This window comes from Lynx rufus, unplaced genomic scaffold (genome assembly GCF_022079265.1).
Source record: "Lynx rufus isolate CCGP_SWC_20201006 ecotype Redwood Valley unplaced genomic scaffold, mLynRuf1.p SCAF_15, whole genome shotgun sequence".
Classification (NCBI taxonomy): domain Eukaryota; kingdom Metazoa; phylum Chordata; class Mammalia; order Carnivora; family Felidae; genus Lynx; species Lynx rufus.
Genome location: NW_025814829.1, coordinates 31274524 through 31298213, shown reverse-complemented (window position 1 = coordinate 31298213; position 23690 = coordinate 31274524). Strand labels below are relative to the sequence as shown.

At 44.7% G+C, this 23690-nt stretch overlaps 1 protein-coding gene across 3 annotated transcripts in view; it reads right to left on the bottom strand.

Annotated features, from left to right (window-relative positions):
* The window catches only part of HHAT (hedgehog acyltransferase), a 299112-nt gene that overhangs the window by 39411 nt on the left and 236011 nt on the right, over positions 1 to 23690 (bottom strand). For all 3 annotated transcript variants that reach the window (XM_047077282.1, XM_047077283.1, XM_047077284.1), the window contains one exon: positions 14608 to 14752. In XM_047077282.1, the coding sequence (XP_046933238.1) occupies positions 14608 to 14752 (145 nt within the window). The remainder of the gene's footprint in view (positions 1 to 14607; positions 14753 to 23690) is intronic.

Here is a 23690-nt window from a genome sequence, read left to right as displayed (position 1 = left end):
TTCTGACCTTCTAGTTCTGGACTTATGTGTTGAACTGCTCTGTTTCTTTGGGGAGGGGGGGAAGAAGTCACTGCCAACCCATCTGAATACCTTATCCCACCACCTTCCTGCACCACACATCCTATGTGAGTTTCCTAAGGTTGCCGTAACTAAGTACCAAAAACAGAACAGCTTAAACAACAGAAATGTACTGTCCTAGTTCTGGAGGCTAGAAGTCTGAAGGCAAGTTGTTGGCAGGGTCATGCTCCCTCTGAGGCCCCCAGGGGAGGTTGCTTCCTTGCCTCTTGCTACTTCTGGTGGTTCCAGGCTTCCATGGCATGTGGTGGCACAGCAGCAGCCCGTCTTTACGTGGCCATCTTTTCCCTGTGGCCTCACCTCACCTTCCCCGTGTGACTGTCTCTGTACCCACATGTCCCCAGTTTATAAGGACACCAGTCACACGGTACCCCCTTTGTCATGTCCTCTCTTAGCAGGTCCCCTTGTAAAGAATACTCCTCAGCGGCAGGTAATGTGAACAGGGTGGCGGCTGGTGGACCGTAAGAATTTCAAGTCCGTACAGAGAAAACTGGTCCAGATGAGGCTCGAATGCCTGTTGACACAAAGCTCTGACCCTTTAACTATACTAAACAGGTGCTCACAAAACAGGATTCATTTTTTTTTTCTGTCCTTATTTCAAGACAACGAACAAGTTTTCCTCGGTGGTTTTCATTCTCATTCACTGAATATCCATCGGAATACCTGACTGCCTTAATTACACTCAAGAGAGGTGACCACAGTGATGGACAGAACTCCTGAGGCAAGGAAAGCCCCCTGGATTCCACTTTCTGATCCCTACTGCAAACAAACAAACAAACAAAAAAACACAACCAGCCCACGCTGCTGCCTCATGCTGCATTTTCAGCACTACGTGAGGTAGCACAGGCGTTCGGCTCTTAATGACAGTCGTGCTGAGGTCACTTTATTTCTCTGGTAATTCAGATAGCATGCCCAAATAAAATGATCTCCTTCCCCTGCTCTCCTGGTCTGAGTAAGGGTGATTAGTATGAGAAACGGGCCGATGAGCAAGCTAACACAGTGCCCGAGTAAGCCTGCCAGAGGGAAAACCAACACCCGAGGGCTGACGCGTCAGGTGAGCAAGAGTCCTTCACCAAAGGGGCAGACTTGGTACAAAAACACTTCACTGCAGGGGTGAAGACCAGCTGGCGGCCAACCCAGTGATGGCCACGGGCTGGCCTATGAGCCCAAGAACCTGGAAGTGTGCCCCCTATCTCCTCCCTCCGACCCCCCTGTGATAAGTACCAGGAACAGAGCCATGAGCCAGGCACCATAGACTGTGTTCCCACAGTGGGACCCAGAGATGCTCTGTGGTGAAAACAGTGGTTGCCTATCTTGATGCAGACCTTGCAGAGGGAAGAAGTGAGAGGACAGCACAACATAAAGGATGGGGGATCTGCACTCAAAAGTGAGTGACACGCACCTGGTGTCTCTGTTTACTAGCTGTGTAATGACGAACAGGTTTCTGACCTCTCTGAGTCTCAGAGTTGTAACGTGACAACATCTGTCTGAACTCTCTCGCAGGATTGCCAAGAAGATCAACTGAGCTGGTGAGGCGAAAACTACTTAAAAATGAATAGTTAGAATACCAACAGTAGATGCTAAAAGGCAGTAAATCACATTTAGTCAGAGCACCCAGAAACGTCTGAATGCCAGGCAGCCTAGACATCTATGCAAAGCAAAGGAATACTTGCTTGGTAGCTGGGCTTTGGCTTCACACCCTGAGCAGAACTCCACATGGCCAGGCTGGCCCACGGAGAAGCTCCTTTAAGTTAGACCATCCTCAGTGTCCCAATGTACCAGAAAGTCACAGTATGGATAACACACCTGCATGCATGTATATACGGACATGTACACACACACACACACACACACACACACACACACACACACACGTCTTTGTTTCACTGCAGAGTAGAGCTGGCCTAGGCCTCTCCTGCCCTTCACCAGCCACAACAACTTCTGGATAGGAGTTATTACATGGGGGGCAGAGAAAGCCTCTTCAGGGGAAAGAGGGAGAAATGGCCACAAGAGAAGTGGCCAAGGGGAGAGATGGCAAAATGGGACCAGTGCGATTCCTGTTACCTGTCCAGCCTCATTGGATCATCTCAACAGTCATGCTGTTGGGCCAGCTCTCTGTCCCCTCTGAAAATGCAACTGAGATAGGTTGCAAAAAACGCTCACACTCCTTGACATGCCTGTATCAACATCTCTGCAAAATGAGCATACCGCTCCTCCTATCAGGGGCTGGGGTCTATGTCCCCTCCCCGTGAATTTGGGCTAGCATTATGACATGCTTTGGTCAAAAGACTGCAGCAGAAGGGAAAGTGTACCAGTTCTGAGCCTAAGCCTGAAAGTCCTTGCATACTTTCTGCTCTCCTTCTTGGACTGTGATGACTGCCATGTGAACAAGCCTGGGCCAGTCTGCTGGAGGATAAGGAGCCAACGTGAAGCAGACCTGACTTAATCAATTCATCCCAGCCAGGGCCCCAGAAATGTGAAAACCCAGTGAAGATCAGCAAATCCAACCCATGGCTGACCCACAGATGTATGCCTGAGACTGTCCTAGACCAGCCAGTCCCCAGCTGACACTGACTCATGGGCTAAATAAGTATTTCTTCTTTTAAACCATTAACTTTGGCGGTGGTTTGTTATGCAGCAGTGGCTAAATGACACATGCTAACCCGGACAACTATTCTCCAGTCCAGTCTAACACTCCTTTCCTCTGGGCTAGAATAAGGACTATGGAGTAGGACACGAAGGACAGTGACCTTCTTTTCCCTACAGGGCACTAGTCTTCAAAATGGGTTATACATACCACTAGGGCTCAAGCAGGACTTTCCAAAGTATAAGTTTAGAATAACTGATTTCCAGATCCTCAATTCCACATATATATTTATATATCCATTCTTATATATCTTATATATCCGTGTATACATATCTCCATTCTTCTCTAAAATTTAACCTAAGGTTAAGGTTCTCCTTTCCCCTATCCTTTATCTACCTTACAAAGGAAAGGTAAGCTTTTCCCCCATTGTTCTGTTACCTCAGGATATTATTCCAGGGTGTAAAACCCTCAAGGGAATTGGTAAAACATTCTGTGAAACCATCTGGCAGTATCTGCAAAAGCTGGATATGTGCATAGCGTGTGAGGCAGCAGTCCTATTCTCAGGTATACACCCAACAAAAATGTGTACACAGCTTCACCACAGGTCATATATCTGACTCGTGGTGGGAGCTAATAGCTGCTACGTTTGTCAACAACAGAACGGGTAAATGAATTATAACATGTTCACAAAATGGAATACTTACAGTACTAAGCACGAAAAATCCATAACCACACTCAAAAATATAGATGATTCTCTTAATGTGATATTGAGCAAAAGAAGCTAGACACAAAAGAATGGATAGAATGCATTTCTGCTTATATACACACAAACAAGCTTCCTGACAAAAAGCTATGCATTTAGAAGCCAAAATAGTGGTTACCCAAGTAATTGGCGGAGTCATAAGAAGGGAGTTTTAGGTACAAGTTATACGTGTGTGTTCACTTAGAGAAAATTCTTATGATATATACACACTTCTGGGTTATGGTATATTTTAACAAAAAAAAAAAACTTTAAAATAGTCAGAGGGACAAAATAAAGGGATAATTACATAATTCCTTTACTCAAACAACCAGAAATTCCTACAGTATCCATCTCAAGAGAAATGCAATTCTAATAAAATTTTACTTTTTATGTTTAATAATTACTTATCATTGGTATTATCTTTGTGCTCCTTTGAGTTATGCACTAATAATTATAATGATAACTCAACCTAGGAGAAAATGTTTACATTTCTAGACTTATGGCAATCAAAAAGTAAACAAACAACACAACAATGCTACAAAGAAGTAGGGCAGCTGAAAAAGGAAATAATTTTTAAACAAGCAAAAATTCTGTGGGAGAAATGAAATACAAATAGATCAAGGAAATAACATTGTGAAAAAGATCTTGCTCATATATAATTTTTAAATGTTTATTTATTTAGAAAGGTAGAGCATGAGAGCAGGGAGGGGCAGAGAGAGAGGAGGAGGAGAGAGAGAGAGAGAATCCCATGAGCCCAATGTGGGGTTCAAACTCATGAACCAATCTTGAAATCAAGAGTCGGACACTTAACTGACTGATCCACCCAGGTGCCCCTGTCCATAAATATTTTTTAAAAGATGATGGTGGATAGCAAATCACTAAATTTTTTATAATCCATACTATTTAAAGGTATCATCAGGTTTATTTTTAAATGTCAATATTCATATTAGAGCAAAAATGAGATCTCTTATACTTTAATTTAAATTTATAATAGAAGAGTGTAGATGCCTACATTATAAAGTGTAATAGTGTACACGATTTTTCAATACAGTTTCTTTATTAGGGGGAACAAAAGCCAAAAAGAGTTATAAGAAAAAAACGGTTCGGTATAAAAGAATCTCCCCAAATATCCTTCCCTTAAGATTCTGTCAGGGCGGTATGTTCTACCTACATTATTTAGGTTAATCTACATTAGTCAGGATGTTTTTGGTTATAAGTGACAGAAACAGAAAACCAACCAAACTGGACTGTCAGTCAGTGAAAGGTCTGATATTTTACCCCTGCTTGAAAACAACAAATCAGCCTGTCAAAATTTCAGGGATGCTGGCAGAAGACATGAGACTCTTGGGTCAGAGACAAAGGACTCGGCTTTATTACTCACAGCAATAACAGCAGCCAGAGCATTTGTGCCATTTCCCTGAGCCCCACATCCCACAATGCAGTGCAAAGAGGGCCAGGGGATGCCCGCACAGGCAGTGAGTTATGTCATAGGAGATAAACCCAGGCTTAGGAAATGCAAACACTTTACAATGGGCAGTAAGCCTGCCTGACCTTTGCCCCAGAGAAGGATATTATCTTTATTATACTGAATGGTAAACAAATACCCTCTACTTTGGAGAAAGATACTGTTTCCATCTTCCAAAGATGTTTGCTATACAAACATTCTTGGAAATATGGTCTGAAAGAGAGTCAAAAGATCTACAGAAACACAAGAGAGTCCTGAAGAACTGTCTCACAGCATGAGTTGAGAAAAAACAAACAAACAAACAAACAAAAAACGAACAGCAAGGGACTCCTGTAACTGAAAAGTAACAGACATGTTGGCTTCAAGGACGCCTGGATCTAGGGGCTTAAAAATCTGTGGCAGTGAGTTGTCTCCAAAACACAGCATCCAACATGTAGCTCTGCTTTCCTCAGAGCTGGCTTTCCTTGCTACCTGGCTCTCACTGGTGGTGGCAAGAGGGCTGCCAGCAGCTCCAGCCCGATGTTCTGACACCTCCGCAATAGCAAAGGAAAGAATGTTTTTCCTTCCTGACAGTTCCAACAGAAACTGGCCAGTCCCGGTACATGTTGAACCCTGAATCTTAGGTGCAAGATGTGCCCTACCAGAATGGCACAGAATGAGAGTGTGGTGGGAGAGGTTTGCTCCCAGAGAATGGGGGACTGAGCTGAGCCGGCAAAGCTACAGCTTTCTCCTATACTACTCCCTAAGTACCCTGAAGATAGCAAACCTCACAAGTACACTTTTGTGAAATTCAAGTACCACTTCTTTTTACAGGCTGATTCTCATTTTAATGAAGCTAGCAGCATATCCAATTCGCTATTTTATAATCAAAGCTCTTTAGGAAGAGGCTATCTCATCAGTGCCACAGGAAGAATGTTCTGTTCGATAGTGATTGTGACCGTATTGTGCTATTCCAGGCTAAATAATGGCTCCTCCAGAGATGAACACACCCTAACCTCTGAAACCCACGAATATTACTCCACCTGGCAAAAGAGACTTTGCAGATGTGACCAAGTTAAGGATCTTGATATGGGAAGATTACCCTGGACTACCCAGGTGGGCCTGTTGTAACCATGGGTTCTTTGTAGGAGAGACACAAGGAATCAGACAGAAGGCACAGTAATGACAGAAGTAGAGGGACAGAGGGAGAGATTTAAAAAGGAGGAACGTCAGCCAGAAGCCACGGGGTGTAGGTGGCTTCCGGAAGCTGGAAAAGGCAAGGAAACAGATTCTACCCTAGAATCTCCAGAAGAAACGAGTCTTGCCAACACTTTGACCTTGGTCCAGCCATACTGATTTCAGCTTTCTGGCCTCCAGAACAGTAAGAGATAAATTTGTATTGCTTTAAGCCATCAAATTTATAATCATTTGTTACAGCAACTACAGGAAACAAATGCCTGGTGGTGGCATAAAGCAGGTGGTCACTGCCCAGTGCAATAGTAAACAGAAACACACCCAACAAAGGGTCCTGCCTCATGAAAGAATTTGTTCCAGGGGCGCCTGGGTGGCGCAGTCGGTTAAGCGTCCGACTTCAGCCAGGTCACGATCTCACGGTCCGTGAGTTCGAGCCCCGCGTCGGGCTCTGGGCTGATGGCTCAGAGCCTGGAGCCTGTTTCCGATGCTGTGTCTCCCTCTCTCTCTGCCCCTCCCCCGTTCATGCTCTCTCTCTCTCTCTCTCTCTGTCCCAAAAATAAATAAACGTTGAAAAAAAAAAATTTAAAAAAAAAAAAAAAAAAAAAAAAAAGAATTTGTTCCAAAGCTGAGACACCTGGTGATGATGGCTTTGCAGAATTTCCTTCTGGTACAAAATGTTACTGAATTCCATATAACATATTCTTAAGTTTTAACGCTTTTTAATAATGCTCAGTAGTGACTGGAAAAGACAGTATGGTAAAAAGGGTCCCTTGGCTACCGATGCATAAGATAAAAACTAGCAGAGTTACCATTTTGGACTTTATCCTTGCATAAGGCACCAGTTCCAGAAGAAGTGGGTTAAGGCCAGCACCCTCCCCTTTTATCCTTATCTGGCATGTGCTGGCACAGCTGGTGTTGAACTATTCCTGCACCCGTAGCGGAAGGTATAATAGTAACTGTGATAAGCAGTCAAATAAATTAATAACATAAATTCCAGGATGCGTGGTTCATTTCGGAAAGCAAACATGTCCTGCAACCCCAAGAGATTTCTTGGTTTGGGCCTTACAGTACAGGCTTACGAATCCCACTACAGATATCCTTTTATATATTGAATATATTATCACATGGTAAGCAGTTTTATATATATATATATATATATATATATATATATATATATATATATATATATTAGAGAATAAATGGGACTTAGATTTTTTAAAATTATTTTGGTTTGACTTTAATTTCTATTTACATATTTGTAATATGCTTTTTTCCTCTTGTCCCCCATTTTATTGAGATATGATTGACATATAATATTGTATTAATTTAAAGTGTATAAGATGGGACATCTGGGTGGCTCAGTCAGTAAGCATCCAACTTCAGCCCAGGTCATGATCTCAGGGTTCATGAGTTTGAGCCCCGCATTGGGCTCTGCACTGACAGCTCAGAGCCTGGAGCCTGCTTCCGATTCTGTGTCTCCCTCTCTCTCTGCTCCTCCCCCATTCACACTCTGTCTCTCTCTCAAAAATAAATAAACATTAAAAAAAATTAAAGTGTATAAGATAGTGATTTGATTGTAATATTCCTCTGCATATCACCCTGCACATATATGATTGGGGGCATGTAGATTAGGGCCAGCAAGAAGTAGAGATTTCAAATATTATATGCTAATAAAACAGTAAAAATCAAAATTATTTTTTATTTGACTGACTGTGTCTAAGTTCTACTAGTCTTTACCTGATATTCTATGTAAAGACCACTTTAAAATGTTCCCATAGTCCATAAAACTCTTTGCAAATGAATCCACAGAAACTCCTGGTTAACAGGCAAAAGTTTCCCACAATCTTACAGAAAGTAGTATTTAAATGTACTATGATTCAAATTCCTTTCTAGATATTTTAAAATCCTCTCAGCTTTAACATAACCCCAGGCGCACTGCTGGATAAGAACTCCCACTCACTGTTTCTCATGTCCTATACCTAGTGACTTGGCCTGAAGTGCTTTTTAAAACACCCATGTCCAAGCCATCTGGGAGACCATGTGGCATAAAGATGAAACCAAGACATCTCTAAGTCTTGAAATTCAGATTCCAAGAATAGCCATAAATGGACCAATGTGTAACCATGGATGAACCTTATAACCTATATCTACAAACAACTTTACCACGAGTATGATGGGTGGGAAGCCCCTGCTCCTCTAACTGTTCTACAGCTCGCACAGGACCCAGTGAGGCAGAAGCAGGATCGATCGGAGCAACAGAAACTCCCTTTGAAGGTGACGGCTAGCGAAGATGGCGAGACAAAGTAATCACAAAGGAAGGCCCCGAGACACTGACTTCTGCCCCCTGTCTTCTCTCATCAAAAATGAAATTTCAGTCCCAAGAACTTAACAAGATGTGAGGGGAATGAGTTTCTATCTAACCACAGCCTTCCAGAATTTCCAGTGTGATACCCCAGTTCAGCTTTAAATAAAATGCCTGTCCAGAGCCATTTGAGTCAGGAGACAAATAAGTTGCCTGGACAAGCTAGTAATCAGGGAGGAAATCTACTTTCTCCTTTCTCAGCTAGAAATAGTAAGCAAATATGGGGAGTGTAAAGGTTCTGACCTGCATAAAAAACAAAACAAAACAGAACAAAAAACTACCAGTTCCTCTCTCATTGCAATCTGGAAAAGAACCACATTCTCCTTGCCTTGGCGCAGGGCCACTCCAGGAACTAAGTGTTGAGATGGAGTTTGCCAAATTAGATCAGGCAACAAGAGGAGGGAAACAGGTGTAGTGTGCATGTGTGTGTGTGTGTGTGATGAGAAGTCAGGCAGAAGAATATTTGGTGGATACCATGTCCCTAAGAAATTTCTGTCACTGCAAAACCCTAGATGCAGGATCTAGGTCCCTACCTCTTGGGAAAGGATTAGGTCCCTTTTTTACAGAGTCCCTGCCTACTGCTGACAAAAGCAAATGGACCTTCCAGAAGCAACACCACCTTGCACACAAACATTAATAAAGCTCTCAGCCCCTCAAGGCCAGATATATTCCCAATGTACATCCATCCCCTCCGAACACAGGGCACTGCCAGCTGTAGCAGGACTACAGGGCACCGCAAGGATGCTTGAGACACAATTGCTTTATGGAGCTTGGTCTTGCAGATTTGGAGTTATAACTCACTGATATTTCTGAGTTAGAGAGCAGTCATCATCTGCTTGTTCAAGAAATTAACTTATACTTCAACGTCAAGGATTTAAGAGAGGAGAAAGCTCTTTCCATCAACAGATGCTTTTGAAGGCCAAAGAGTTATGTAAGAAGCAACCTGAGTTTGCAAAGCATGCAACAGCAGAGCCCCCTAGAGCAGGCCCGGGGACCAAATCCCCAGAACACATCCTTCTCAGATCCCTGGATCCAGCTAAGCTCCTTAAATATATGAGGCCTAAACATTCACATTCCTCAAGCTGCTTGAAGTAAATTTCAATAGCACAAGTTTGGGGACTTTTGGTTTTAAAGGCAAAGATATAGATGATTTCCCGTAATTAATTGAACATTACTTCTCCAACCCCTGCAGCAGAGAGAACACCCGATAAAAATGGTGTGTGATGCCCTGAGAGGGCCGCTGAGCATTCCCATCTGCTGGCTGACATCTTCCAATTTCCTGGCAGTAGGGCAGTGTGCCTAGCAGAAAGGGCAGGGTCTGATTTTACAGCCTGGTGTTACCAGCCGCATAGAGACCAGGCTAGAGATTTTTACATATGCTACTAAAATAAGCTTTGTAGCTTAAAGCAAACAGACCCATGCCAAAATCCAAGGAACTGGAGATAGGGAGATAGTGACCTTAAGCCAACATCTCCAGGCTAACTGTGAGGTATTTCCAGGCACATCAGCGATGTGGGGAAAGGGCTCCCTGAGAACTAGCGAAGCTGTATCCTCTCAGCCCCTTCTCTGGCGGGGTGGGGTGGGGTGGGGATTTGCAATCTCCTCTATAATCCCCATCCTCAGATGCCTGGCTGCCCCCTCCCTGCCCTTCCAGGACTCACAGAGGCAAGATCTGTTGGAAGGACACCCATTACCACTTCCCGTATCTCACTACAGCAGGGCCCAGCCCATCAAGGTGCACAGGGACCAAGTGTGTTACCCTTGGGGAAGGGCCACCTTCCCATTCAACCTGGAAATCTAAATACTGAGCTTGAACTCTCCGTCCCCTCACTCTCTCCTGTCTCATGTTCCTCAGTGAGTAGGGGTGGGTCTCAGAACAGCAAACTCCACTGGCTGAAGAAGAGGCCAGAGACAACCAGGGTCTCAAAGTCCTGATTCATTCATCAGCTGATACATGTGCAGGTCAGCAATCCTGTATCTGAAACCATTGGGAGCAGAGGAGTTTCAGAATTCAGATTTTTTTAATTTTAGAAAGCGAATGTAACACCCCCAACAGAGTTATGAGGAAACATCCTACAAACTCATTAGTACTTTTTTGTACCCAAACATGAATATTCATATTACTGTTCTATCAAGTCAATCAAATGAGTTATGAAGTAAAATCCAGAGGTCTCAAGGATGGGAGATTTGGCACCATCTGCTTTAGTTTCCTCCAGGAGATGCTGAAATTCACTCAAAGACCCGCAGTGGGGAACATGCAAACAAGGGAACTGCCAAGTCCCCAGTAGACATCCCCTGCCTCAGGAGGCCCATGGGACAGACCAGCTGGGATGGGACCAGGCCGACTTAAAGACTCTCTGACACAGTAAATGCCTTCTAAGTTGAGCCTCCCTGGCCTCAGAAACCAGAGAAAAGTGCTTCCACAGAGCCCTCCATATTTGGAGATTGGGTCTCCAGGACTCAGGCACCTGGCTCCAAAGGTACAACATAGATCCAGTCAAAGGCCATAGCAGGACCCGCACGGCAGAGGCAGACCGGTTTTCTTCTGAGCCCTGACCCCGGGGCGCCTGATGTTAGTTCCACAGGGTGCAGGGCAAAGCATGCCTTCGAGAAGCAGTAAGAACATCTTATAGCTGTGATCTTTCCTCCGCCACTTTACGTGCCGGCACAGCCAGATCACACCTCCCACCCTGCTCTCTTCTCACTCTGTGCCTACTGCCTGGGGACCTGTATCCACCCCCCGTGGCCTCACGTACCTATGAGCCCTTGACTCCCACAGTTCATGTAGTCCAAACCTCCCCAACTGTAACCCACATCCAGACAAACACTTGATTACTGAAGTACAGTTGACATACGATGTTGTATTAGTAGTTTCAGAGGCACAACATAGTCATTCCACAATTCCATACACTGTGCGACGCTCACCACAATAAGTATAGTTACATTATGGCACCACGTACCATTATTATATTATTGATTATATTCTTTATGCTGTACCTTTCATGTCTGGAACTTATTTTATAACTGAAAGTTTGTACTTCTTAATCCTCTTCACCTATTTCACCCCCCACCCCATGTCCCTCTCCCCTATGGCAGCCACCAGCTCTGTGTATTCACAAGTCTGTTTCTGTTTTTATTTTTTTTTAATTATCAATATTATTTATTTGTAAATTCAAAAAATTCATTTTTCCCTCTTTGTTAGAGTACAATGTTTGTAAATGAATTATCACAGGCCATAGCATCATAATCATAGTGATCGTGGAAGTGACTGATGGTTTTAAAATCCATGACCTGGTAATTCCATAAATTTGTGTTAGCTTTTGTATTTTGACTAAATGAAACTGAATGTTAATATTCACAAGTATCATTCATTTTGACTCTTGAATACTCAGGGCTTTCTTCTTTGCCTTATCCATCTATATTTATTTGATGAAGAATTACTTTAGCAAAAATTTAGCTTTTATGTATATCAGTTGATCATTTCTACCGCTATTCCATGAGCTACAGTTTTCCTTGGAAAATCTCAACCTCAATATCCAACCAAAGAATGTTATTTCTTGCACGCTTATTGTAAAAACCAAACTATTTTTTTCTATTCTACACGTAAGTAAAATCATATGGTATTTGCCTTTGTCTGACTTACGTCACTTTGCATAATACCCTTCACGTCCATCCATGTCACAAATAGCAAGACTTCATTCTTTTTATGGCTGAGTAATATCCCATCACACATACATACCACATCTTCTCTATCCACTCATCTATTTATGAACACCTAGGTTGTTCGTAATCACCAAACACCTTGGTGATTGTAAATAATGCCACAATGAACACAGGGGTGCACGTATCTTTTTAAATTAATATTTTCATTTTCTTTGGGTAAATTTTCCATAGTGGAATTTCTGGATCATATGGCATTTCTATTTTAATTTTTGAGGAACTGCCATACTGTTTTCCAGAGTCCAACTCACATTTTTACTTGCCCCTTGGGCACCTCCAGGTTGCCTCACGTACCGTCTCCTGCTGTGCCATAACCTACGAATATCTGTGCACTTCCCCACATCTCCCTCTCTTGCACTTGGGCTGGTCATGTGACTGGTTCTGGCCAATGGAATGTGAGCAAAAATGCTGTGCGTCACCACTGGCGGGGATATTTAGTACTTGTGTGTCATCCCCATGTGCTCTTCTCCTCCATGATGCCAGGCCAAGAAAGTAAAGAATCAACATAGAAACATTCTAGGTTCTGGAGTCACTGCCTAGAAAAAGCCACTGGACCCACAATGAACTGTGAGAAGAATAAATTTCTATGAGAAAAGATTACTGAGAGTTCAGAACTATCTGACAGAGCAGCTAGTGTTAATTATTCCCACACACCTGCCTTCTCCACCTGGCAAGTTCCTACTTGCGGCTCAAAACTCCAATTCAATTGCCACCTCCTCTGTGAAATCCAGTTTTTGCGGGAAGGTAAGCCACTCCATCCTATGACCTACGGTAAGTCGCTCATGCATCTGGCACAACTACCTCAGTCTGTGGACACATTTCTGTTTGCATGTTCAGCTCCTACATTTATGTATGCTTCTTTTTTGTAATGTATTCTCCGTGCCTTGGAAGTGGCAAATACCTGAGGCCTCATTTCCGGAAGCAAAGATCGGAGCCTTCTTGTCCATGTGACCAGCAAGTCCCAAGTCAGCATTTTCCCGAGTCACAGTGTCCTTGGCGTCATGCTAGGTACTGTGGTTGGAAGCAGGAAAGTAGGACACTGTCGCCCACCGCAAGAAGTGTGTTTTTTTTCTCGAGACCCTCTGCACCCCATCAGCTCCCATCTTTATTAAAGGACAGCTCCCACTTAAAAAGTACATTGTCTTTTCAGGAACCATCAGCTAAGATAGTTCTCAAAAAGTAAGATCAAAGAGGGGTTTTGTAATGACGAGAGGAAAGCAGAGCAGGGCTCTCTCATGGCCCCTTTGAGCCTGGCTCCCCCAAGCCGCCACGGTTTAGACTTGTGACCGGGCCTTCTGGGCTCATGCAGCTGTGCCGGGGTTATTTCTGGTATGAAAAAACCTGCAGTGGAAGCATCACTGGCTCCTCAGGGACCCGGATGTAGAGACGACAGCCTGGTCATGCAGTCAATCACGTTGTTACCGCCTGGCAAAACTTCCCAGACCAAAGGCACAAAACCATGCCATTGGTCAGGGAAACAGAACAGGGGACCTTGGCTTTTCACACCCGGTAAACTGGCTGGAGTAATGTGCACTGTAGGCAGGCCTCATTCTCCCAAGTCTCTCAAGGCCGTGACAGAGCTCTTAGTTCCGGCCTAAGGGCAGTAGGGACCATAAATAAATGATGATCGGTTATTAATGCAGTGTTTCCACAGTAACCCCCACAGACCAGCATTTTACCTGCTGGAGGACACTGACACACACCGCTTCCTGCACATTACATACAAGACTGGACATGAGTGTTGGCATCCCGCTGTTCAGACAAGAACACCTACAACAAAGATCTGTGGCAAACCTGGGTGCCAAGCCCACAGCTACAGGAGAGCACAGTGGGGCTTCCAGGACCTTGCTGGCCAGGATGCTCAGAGCGGTAAATGAAAGGTTAGACTTCTGCAGTATACTGAAGGCTGGGATGATTAGGAAGGAAGATTAGGAAACTTTTTTTTTTAATTGTTTATTTGTTTTTGATAGAGAGAGAGAGAGAGAGAGAGAGAGAGAGAGAGACAGAGCGTGAGCGGGGGAGGGGCAGAGAGAGACAGAAACACAGAATCCGAAGCAGGCTCCAGGCTCTGAGCTGTCGGCACAGAGCGTGACGCAGAGCTAGGACTCGTGGACCATGAGATCACGACCCGAGCCGAAGTCGGACACTTAACCGACCGAACCACCCAGGTGCCCCAGGAAACTTTTTAAAAACCAGAGTATTAATTTAGTAGAAGGCAACAGCAGAGTTTGGGAGAGCTGGGATAATACCTTTTAATGTTAAGTGCCGCATGTAATAGACGAGAGGTACATCGACGTAGGGGCCCCTGAACGTTATGGCTAAACACAGGGAATTGTTTCTGGTTGGTATTTGATGGGTCACACACCACGAACAGAACAATGAACGCCTCCCGCTACACCACACAGATGTACCACAAGGTATGTGGCAACAGCATACGTGGAAAACAAGAAATTGACCGAAAACAGCATTGTCAGGCAACTTACCTTGTATGAAGATCCTGTTCCAGTAGATTTTCCCAACTTGACTGCCCCCAAGAAACACCAGGTTGGACAGGATCAGCATGGAGGTGGAACAAGATGCAAAGGCGGCGTGGAATCGACGGCGGGCTTGTGGGGAGAGGAAGTGAATCTGTGGGGAAAAGGCAGGTGGTGTCTCACTGGAGGGGCACAAAAATAGTGCTGAGGTACCACCGGGCAACTCTAGTACCAGCCCAGGACACCCAGCCCAGAGCCTGAGCTGGGGCAGGACTTAAACAGCCATAAAAACTTCCATTCCTGTGTCATGCTCACTCCGGTCTAAGAAGTGATGCACCCCCAATGTGTTGCTTCCTACTGCCAAAGGGGCTTCCCCTGACACGTGTCACACAAGCACTGAAGCTAGTCAAGATTTGTCCAGAATGAATGTGTCCACACATCCTCTGCATGTGAACTACAGGTATAAGAACTGTTTAAACTGGGCTCCCTTATAACCAGCACAACTCCATGTAACGAGGTCAAGATCAGGGTGATGTTCTGGGCCAGGTAACTTGACTCTGGGAAGCTATCCTGTCAATCTGACCCACTGTGAGGAAGAATCCCATTAAGAGGGCGCAGGAGAATCAGCACAAGCCGACCTCATTCCCGGAATCAGAGCTCAGGGTACACGCCCCACTGAGAGTGAGCCTGCGGCAGCTTCCAAGAGCGGCCGCTTGTCACAGCACCTGAAATTCGCAGGAAAAAGAGAGGCGGTTTCCAACAATGATGATGATAAAGAATTCTGCTCGTCCATCTGAGGGCTTCATTGCACTTTTTCCTTCCCTTTTAATAACCTCTTGGGGACTGCATCAAGTAAACAGAGCCTTTCTTTCTTGGTACTGACTGTTCTGGTGGTCCTCCTGAGTAAGATGGCAGAGTGCTGTGCCTGGAGTGTGTGAGCGCCATCGACACGTCCACAGGGACTGTTCTTAGGGACTGCATATGCAGAATGAGAACCAGGTGCAGTGCAACAGCAAGGCCAAAGGGCCCCAGGGTTTCTGACAAATACCTCCATCAAACCCAAAGACACAGAAAAAGGAGAGAGCAGAGGGTTTGGAGATCGTTTCTGAATATCTTCCTGAAACCTACATATTTCTGGGATCACTTGCATCCTGATTTCAGCTGTGCTCCAATTACAAATAGAAATCTGAATTAACCAAATTCCTAGTATGAGAAAAGGATTAAGCTGGAGGGTGTCTCTGGAAGGAGACTTGCTTAGTTCTGGCAAGTATGTTACGGATTATCTGGGGCCACTGTGTAAGCCTTGGTCAGTGTCTTTTGGAAACCTAGAGAAATCAATTTCTGACCCCCTCTCCTTTTCCTCTTCTGCCAGTCCCAGCTTCTGTTCTATATGCTCAGATACAGCTGCAATCACATGTCACCCCATCCATGGTGTTCTCCGGCATCACCTTGGAGCATGGTTTTACTGCCACCATTATGTCAAAGTAAAGTGTGATCTTCTCACAGATAAGCTGTGTAGTTGGCACTGAGTCATCTGCTTGGACATCATTGTTCTGGAAAGCTCTCAGATGATGCTGACATGTCCCCAGTTAGAGGCTACCAGACAAGGTGACCTCTAGTCTCTCCCTTGTTCTAAAAGGCCACAACCATGTATAGAGGACACTGTCAAGTCAGACCAGACAAGAGTTAATTACACAGTATAAAAACAAGGGGCACCTGGGTGGCTCAGTCAGCTAAGCGTCTGACTTCAACTCAGGTCATGATCTCGCAGTTCATGGGTTTGAGCCCCGTGTTGGGCTCTGTGCTAACAGCTCAGAGCCTGGAGCCTGCTTCGGATTCTATGTCTCCCTCTCTCTCTCTGCCCCTCCCCTACGAGTAGCGCTCTGTCTCTCTCTCTCTCAAAAATAAAACATTAAAAATTTTTTAAAAATGGTGATGAAAAAGACATGGGGATGAAATGGGCTTGTAATTCAGCACTCTTCACCTCTGAGAATAGGGAGACATTAATCTACCAGTTTCTGCATTTGAGAGCAGAAGATATTTTCTGTGTATCACTGGCTCAATCAGCAGTAACTAGGGAGGCAGGAGGAGAGGAAGGAGGGAGATAAGGGGGAAATTCAGAATGATAAATTAAGACAATATAGATTACCCTAACTGGCACAAATGTATCCAAATAATTCTCTCCAGGTACAGGACCACTGATAACGTGTTTCATTTCTAAGGGACCCGGTGAGTCAGATGTTCTGGCATTTCTGTTCCAAGCCCACCTGTATCCTCCAACCTTACATCCTGTTAGGGGAATTCAAAGGCTCCATGTAATCTTTTCCATATTAATGTCAATGACACAGAATGCACGTAGATTGGTTAAGCTCAGAGTGGTTCTCCTTTTATAGGAAATGATTACAATTATTAAATAACCAACTGAGAGATACTGAGAGAGGAAACTGCTCTTTGCATTGGGCTTAGTTCTAAGCAGGACTGAGGAGCCAGGTGACCCAGTACGGGGCAAGGGCCAGGCTGGTAGGAGGCAGAGGTGTGGGGCAAGGGGCAGAGCAAGGGAGGAGGTGAGGCGGAGAGTGAGTCCTGGAGGCACAGGGCTCCTCATTTCAGCACCCGAAGCTCTGGTTCTAACAGGTCTTCCTTTGCTTCTGTGATTATTCAGCTATATGAGTCAATAAATTCCTATTTCTGCTTAGGGAAAAAAAGTCAAAATAATAGCAAATATGAAAGAGCCTCTGATCTCAGAGACAATGGAGGACATCTGAAATCTGACAAAATGGGCTACAATTCAATTTTTATAAAGAGTTAATTTTGCAAAAACTAAGCAAGAACATTAAAGGCACAGGCTTTTAGAATCAATACACCAGAAAGATACAAAGGAGAAATCAAGATGCTTATAGGCAGTTGTTGATTACCAAAGTAGGAGACAATAAAGTAAATCCAAAAACCTGATTGAACTAATAGCCCCATCCTCTGAACTAACAAAATTAGCCTGCCTGCCCACAAGCAGCAAACTTGACTCAGCATCACTTCTCTGCCCTGTGGATCAGTGGGAGAGCAGAATGAGAGGCACCAGGAACAAAAGAGAGGGCCTGTGCGGATAGCCCACGGTTAATAGCAAAGGGGATGTGAATCTCAGCTAGAACCCATCTCTCCTCTTCAGAGTCCCTGAAAACACTGCAGGAGGTGACGGTTTAGACACTGGGGATCTCCCTCTACCTTGGGAGCCATCTGGCCTCAGCCCCTGATTTACACTCCAGACCCAAGTTCCATGCTTAGAGGTCCTAAGGAGGGAAGAAGTCACATGGGCAAGGCTGGAAGGGTATATCTGTCCAGCTCCATCAATAAATACGACTTTCTACATCTCTAGGGCCATGGGATCAACATTCCTACTTTAAACTCTTGATTTCTTTTACACAGTCTCCTTAGATATCCTGTAGCCATTGTTGCCATCACTCCTGTGGTCCTTCACGTCTTGGATACAGGCTATCTGTCCGTGTGCAGGGGCCACGCCTCGTATGTTAGTCATGATTCAGGTGCTGAAAAGCCTCCCTGGTAGGAGAGGTCATGTGATGGACTGTGCTCCAAATGGGGAAATAAGCCAGTGTATAGCGAGGAGCCATCAGGTATGAAAATAGGAATTGCCAACTTGGTCAGATAAGGCAATGACTGGTAAACAGAATCTGATTTTAACACAAACGCAACAGGATACACCAGAGCTCTGGTCTGGTCATGGTCTCTTCCCATAGGAAAGATGAGGCTACGGCAATTCAATATCCTGGCAGCAAAAAACTTGGAATGGTTTTCCAATCCCCAGGGGATGGTTAGAACTTGCGGAGCAGCTTTTGGTTGTCCCAAGGTAACAAAATTAAGGCATGAGATGGCAGGGCCCAGGGATAGTAAACATATTACAATGTGTGAGACAGAACTGTCCTGCCCAGAAAGTCAACAGTGTCTCTTGAGCATGGGTGAAATGTTTTCTTCTATGTTCCTTATAAGCCCACTTCCCTCTTGGTCTATGGGGGCATAGAACCTCCCTTCCTGCCTCATTAGGAGCGATGCCAAAAACGTTCCCCCTTTCCCCTGGGGCCCAGAGAAAGGCATCCCAGGGCAGGGACAGTGCTCTTCACAGTGCCCCAATGTGAGGCTCCCCTAACCCACCCACCACCCCCTGGCACCCAACTTGAGAGAAGCCTCCTGTGCCAACCACAGATAGGCATGGTGTGCCACCAGTCCCGAGGCTTCTCTCCCTCACACCCCACAGACCCGAGGAAAGAAGAAGAATAGAAAGAATCACTTCCTACCCTAGGGTGACCAGTTCTCCCTCAGGGACTCTGGCTTCAATAACAGGTTGAGATGGTTTCTCTCCATGTTAGCATTGATATAACCCACTCTTTAGCAGATCCTGGACTTTGGGCCTGGATACAGCAAGCCCCACAGAACACCTAGAAGCACACACCCAAGGTAGACCTCTAATTCCTCTGCATGAGTTCAGGGTCGCTGATAGAAGAAACAAGACATGGGGTGTGGGAACACTTTGTAAGGACAGCGTACTTTAAAACTTCTCTCAAAGCACTGCTTTATACTTCCCTCTAAGACACTGACTTCCAAAGACAAGGAACTAACCCAAACAAAGTAAACCTTGGGGCAGAACTAAACTGTCAAGCTAGTTTGCCTTTCCTCCTGTGAGGTGTCAGCTCCTGTGTTTATTCCTATCTCTATGGAAACTCCTCTCTCTTTTCCAGTCAGCATCCTGTCCCTGGAAATCACAGGACCTGGGCTGGGGCGAACAAGTTGGGTCCTGGGGTGGTGTGGAAACTGGGTCAGAAGTTACTCTCAGAATGTGCACTGGGGGGGAGGCAGATGGCGCGGTGGGGCTGCACGCTGCTGGGCGCGGTGGGTCCCACACTCGTCCACAGAGGGGCTGCATGTGGGGCCGAGCTGGGAAGAGGGGACAGGCTGAGCATCTGGGGGAGCAGATGGGCCGGAGGAATGGCTGCTGGAGACTGACAAAGGCTTGGCAAGTGGGACCTGATACTGTTTATTTTTAAATGGGAAGAAGCTAAAAAAAGAAATTGGGTGGGTTTGAGCAGCTGGACACAGTTCTTCCATATAATCACTGAAGTCTTTCATTTTCTAATAAAAATGCTACCCAGAGGGTAAGAGAGGATGCACAAGGAAATGGCATGGGGGATATTGCTGGAGACCAGGGAGAGTAAATGAGGGTAAACACCCCACAGGCTGTAAAGATGAGACCAAAGGTAACAAAGAAACAATCAGAGCTCTTGTGAAAGAGAAGGGTGGCCAGGGCAAAACACTCAGGAAGACCCGAACTCCTGTCCCATCCCGCGCCAACCCGCCAGGACACCTCTCCCCTTGCTTCATTGGACAAGGCACTTTGGTCCCTTCCATTCAGAAGTCCATGTTTCATGAGTAACCCCTCTCTCACGCTCCTCCCTGTATGGTGAGTGCTATTCTTCCATCTGCATCACATAAGACCCATGAATACTCTGTGTGTGCTCAGTAGTTATTTAACACCTGCCTCTCTCTTTGCCCTAAATAAGTTACAGAATCTCCTGACTTCCTTAATGTTCCATTCCATCCTATATCCATGCCAAAGGAATATATGAAGGCACTCAAAAGCAACACCTCCTTCCTTCTTGTAAGTGTACGAAGCTTCAAAATACATCTGGTCAATGAAATGAAAATTTCCAGTATCTACTACTGAGATCTAAGCAATGTATGCTCCTGAGAGAGAATCAAATACTGTGGTGATAAAGACAAAGCCAACTTTGCTTAAATGGACAAGTCACCTGCTCCACAGTTTACATATCCTGCTTGGTTAAAAACAGCACAGCCTATATAGTCTGGCATCCACATCCATGCAGCATATGAAGCAATTTCAGGGGGCTTTCAAATAGCCAAGCAAACGATAAGCTCTTGGTATAATCAGAGAACTTCAGCCATATTTGAGGGGCTGGGATCCTGCCAAAAGTTCTGGAATGGCCAACAGTACTGTCTCACCCCGTGTTCTTGCTCTTCTACCAACATGGCCGTGCTTTTAGTCCTCATGTCTCTGCTCTGGATTGTGCAGAAGCCTCTTTGTTAGCTGGCATGCTATACTCTGGCCTTTCCCCCTCTGGTTCGTCAGGTACACTGAATATGTCCCTCCACTGCGCAAAATATCTTGGTGGCTCTTTTACTACTTGAGACTAAAATCCAAAGAAGGTCCTTTACAATCAGACCTCATTTTACTTTCCAACCTTGATTCCTGCTAATGACACAGCTCTACTCACTGTTCTTCCAACATGGCACGTACTTTTACAGCTCTGTGCCTTTGCACAAGCTGTTTTCTCTACTGAAAATGTGTCCTCCTAATTCTTTCTTCAAGCTCCAGCTCAGCGTCAGCTCAGGAGACCAACAGCTTTGGACCAGTCCAAATGGTGCTCAGGTTCTGGGCCTACTTTTTAACTGCACTGCTCCGGGCAAGCTCAGACTCCTAGTTCACAGTTGGTATTTGATAAACATAGGCTACTCTAACCCTGTCAGAGTCAGTCACCCCTTTTCTGTGTTTCTGTAACCCAGGGGATAGATAGTATCAATCTATATGCTTTAGCTATACAATTTCTGATGCAAAAACAAATTCACTATGTGATGACCTTAAGCTATATTGCTAAGTAGGAGAAACTATTCCCTTTTTGCAAAGGAGAAACTAGAAGGGCATAGACTTTAAGTAACAGGTCCTAGGTCATACACTGGTAAGTAGAGTAGTAAGGATAGTACAGGGATTCACACATTCCCCTAACTCAAATGTCTTCATGCTGCCTGCTATATTGTACAAATTTATGTCTGTGTAGCACTGTGTGTCCCTCCCCTAGAATGGAATCTTCAAGATATTTGTCCCTTCAGTGCCAAATACAAAGTAGATCTTCAAGAAGTGTTTTTTTCCTTGAAATACTTCAAATACGTCAAAAACTAGTACTTAGTTATGCATGTGTTCCGTAAGCAATGGTTGATAGATATTCACCAAGTGTCAATTTCAGGAGCTCAATATTTTCAAGAACAATATGGCTTAAAATAACACTGGAAGTTAAAAAAGTAATTGGAATTCACCATTAGAGTAGGAGATTTAACATATCCCCTCAGAAAATGACACCTAAAAGATCAAAGGTAAGAATATAAAATAGCTGAATAAAAATTAATAGGCCTAGCACCCAAACTGGAAAGGAAGAAGCAAAACTTATCTCTGATTGCAAAGGAAATGATTTTATATGTAGAAAGAACTAAAGATTTTATATACATAAAAAAAACCCAAACTGTTACAACTAATGAAAAAAAATTCGGCAAAGATTCAAGACAAAAATCAACATGCAAAAATCGGCTGCACTTCTATACACTAACAATAAACCATCTGAAAAGCAGATTAGGAAAAGAATTCCATTTACAATAGCATCAAAAAGAAAAAAAGTACTTAGGAATAAATTTAACTAAGGAGGGAAAAGACTTATATACTGACAACTACAAAACACTTCAAGAAGAAACAGACATCCATATTCATAGATTGGAATATTTAATATTATTAAGATGACAATACCACCCAAAGCTATCTACAGATTCAAGGCAATCCCTATCAAAACCCCAATGATGTTTTTTTTTCAAAAAACAGAAAAACTCATCTTAAAATTAAGATGGAATCTCAAGGGAACCTAAATAAGCAAAACAATCTTAGAAGAGGAGAGGCTATCAAGATGGTGACACAAGAGGTTCCTCCCCTTCCCTCCTTCTGTGGCTGCACTGCATGCACAGCTATACATTCAGTAAATGGAGCAATTTACACTGAAAGAAATCCAGAAACTGGCAGAGAAACTCCTACACATCAGGTAAATGAGAAAATACCCACATCTTAACAGGCAGACAAGGCTGAGACATACTCTTGCCATAAACCCCACCCCCCACATAGCATCCTACAATTGGGAGAAAAACCCTAATTCCCAGCTTATCCCTGAGGAACAAAGATTCTGAACCCCACATCTAGCACCCCAAATTTTAAGACTCCCATTGCAGGAACAGGCAATTAGCTCTGAAAACCAATGGTGCCTGTGTTCATAAGACCCCCAAGACGAGCAAACAAAGAAGCAGTCTTGAGGGGCACATGAGCACTGGTCACAGCTCTCTCCCCAGAGTCACCACTAAGAGAGCAAGCAAAAATCTCCCAGTCTTTCTCTGAAGGAGGTCTACTGCATAGTTTAAAATTTTCTGCCTGAGAGTCAGACTGCTCATTTAGCACACATCTAAAGCATGTCTGTGATCCTCCCAGGTCACTGGGAAGCTGGTGGACACCTCCCCCACCTTTTCCCTCCAGCTCACTCCAAGTTGCCAGTATCTCCCTGGAAGGAGCTTGAATTACACCTGCATGCCAGCTTTTGCAGCTGCTGTCCAAGGAACAGGTCCCCCAATGGCCTAGCTCTGGTGGCCACTGAGGCTTCCATTCACAAGTCCCATAGGACTGCAGCAACCAAAGAAGCAGTTCCTAACAGGCACAGGAGCACTCTCCTGAGACCACACACCAAGTCTTGGCACAGACTGAGCAGGCAAAAGTTCCCATCTCCCAGTTTTTCCTCAGAAACAGGTTTAAATATATACTCTCCCAGCTGATGATTGAGGGTCTAGATTCTAATCATACTGCATCAAGGTGCTGATTGTGACCCTCCCCTAGGGCACACTAACAGGTCTTAGCACATCTTCAGCTAAGAAGGCCATTAAGAATGAAGAAGGTGGGGCGCCTGGGTGGCGCAGTCGGTTAAGCGTCCGACTCCAGCCAGGTCACGATCTCGCGGTCCGTGAGTTCGAGCCCCGCGTCGGGCTCTGGGCTGATGGCTCAGAGCCTGGAGCCTGTTTCCGATTCTGTGTCTCCCTCTCTCTCTGCCCCTCGCCCGTTCATGCTCTGTCTCTCTCTGTCCCAAAAATAAATAAACGTTGAAGAATGAAGAAGGTAACTTGAACTTGGACAATCACAAAGGTTTGAGAAAAAAATTAGAAGCTCAGGCCAGGCTGACTGACATGGTTCTACTTCTACACAACACAACTCTGTC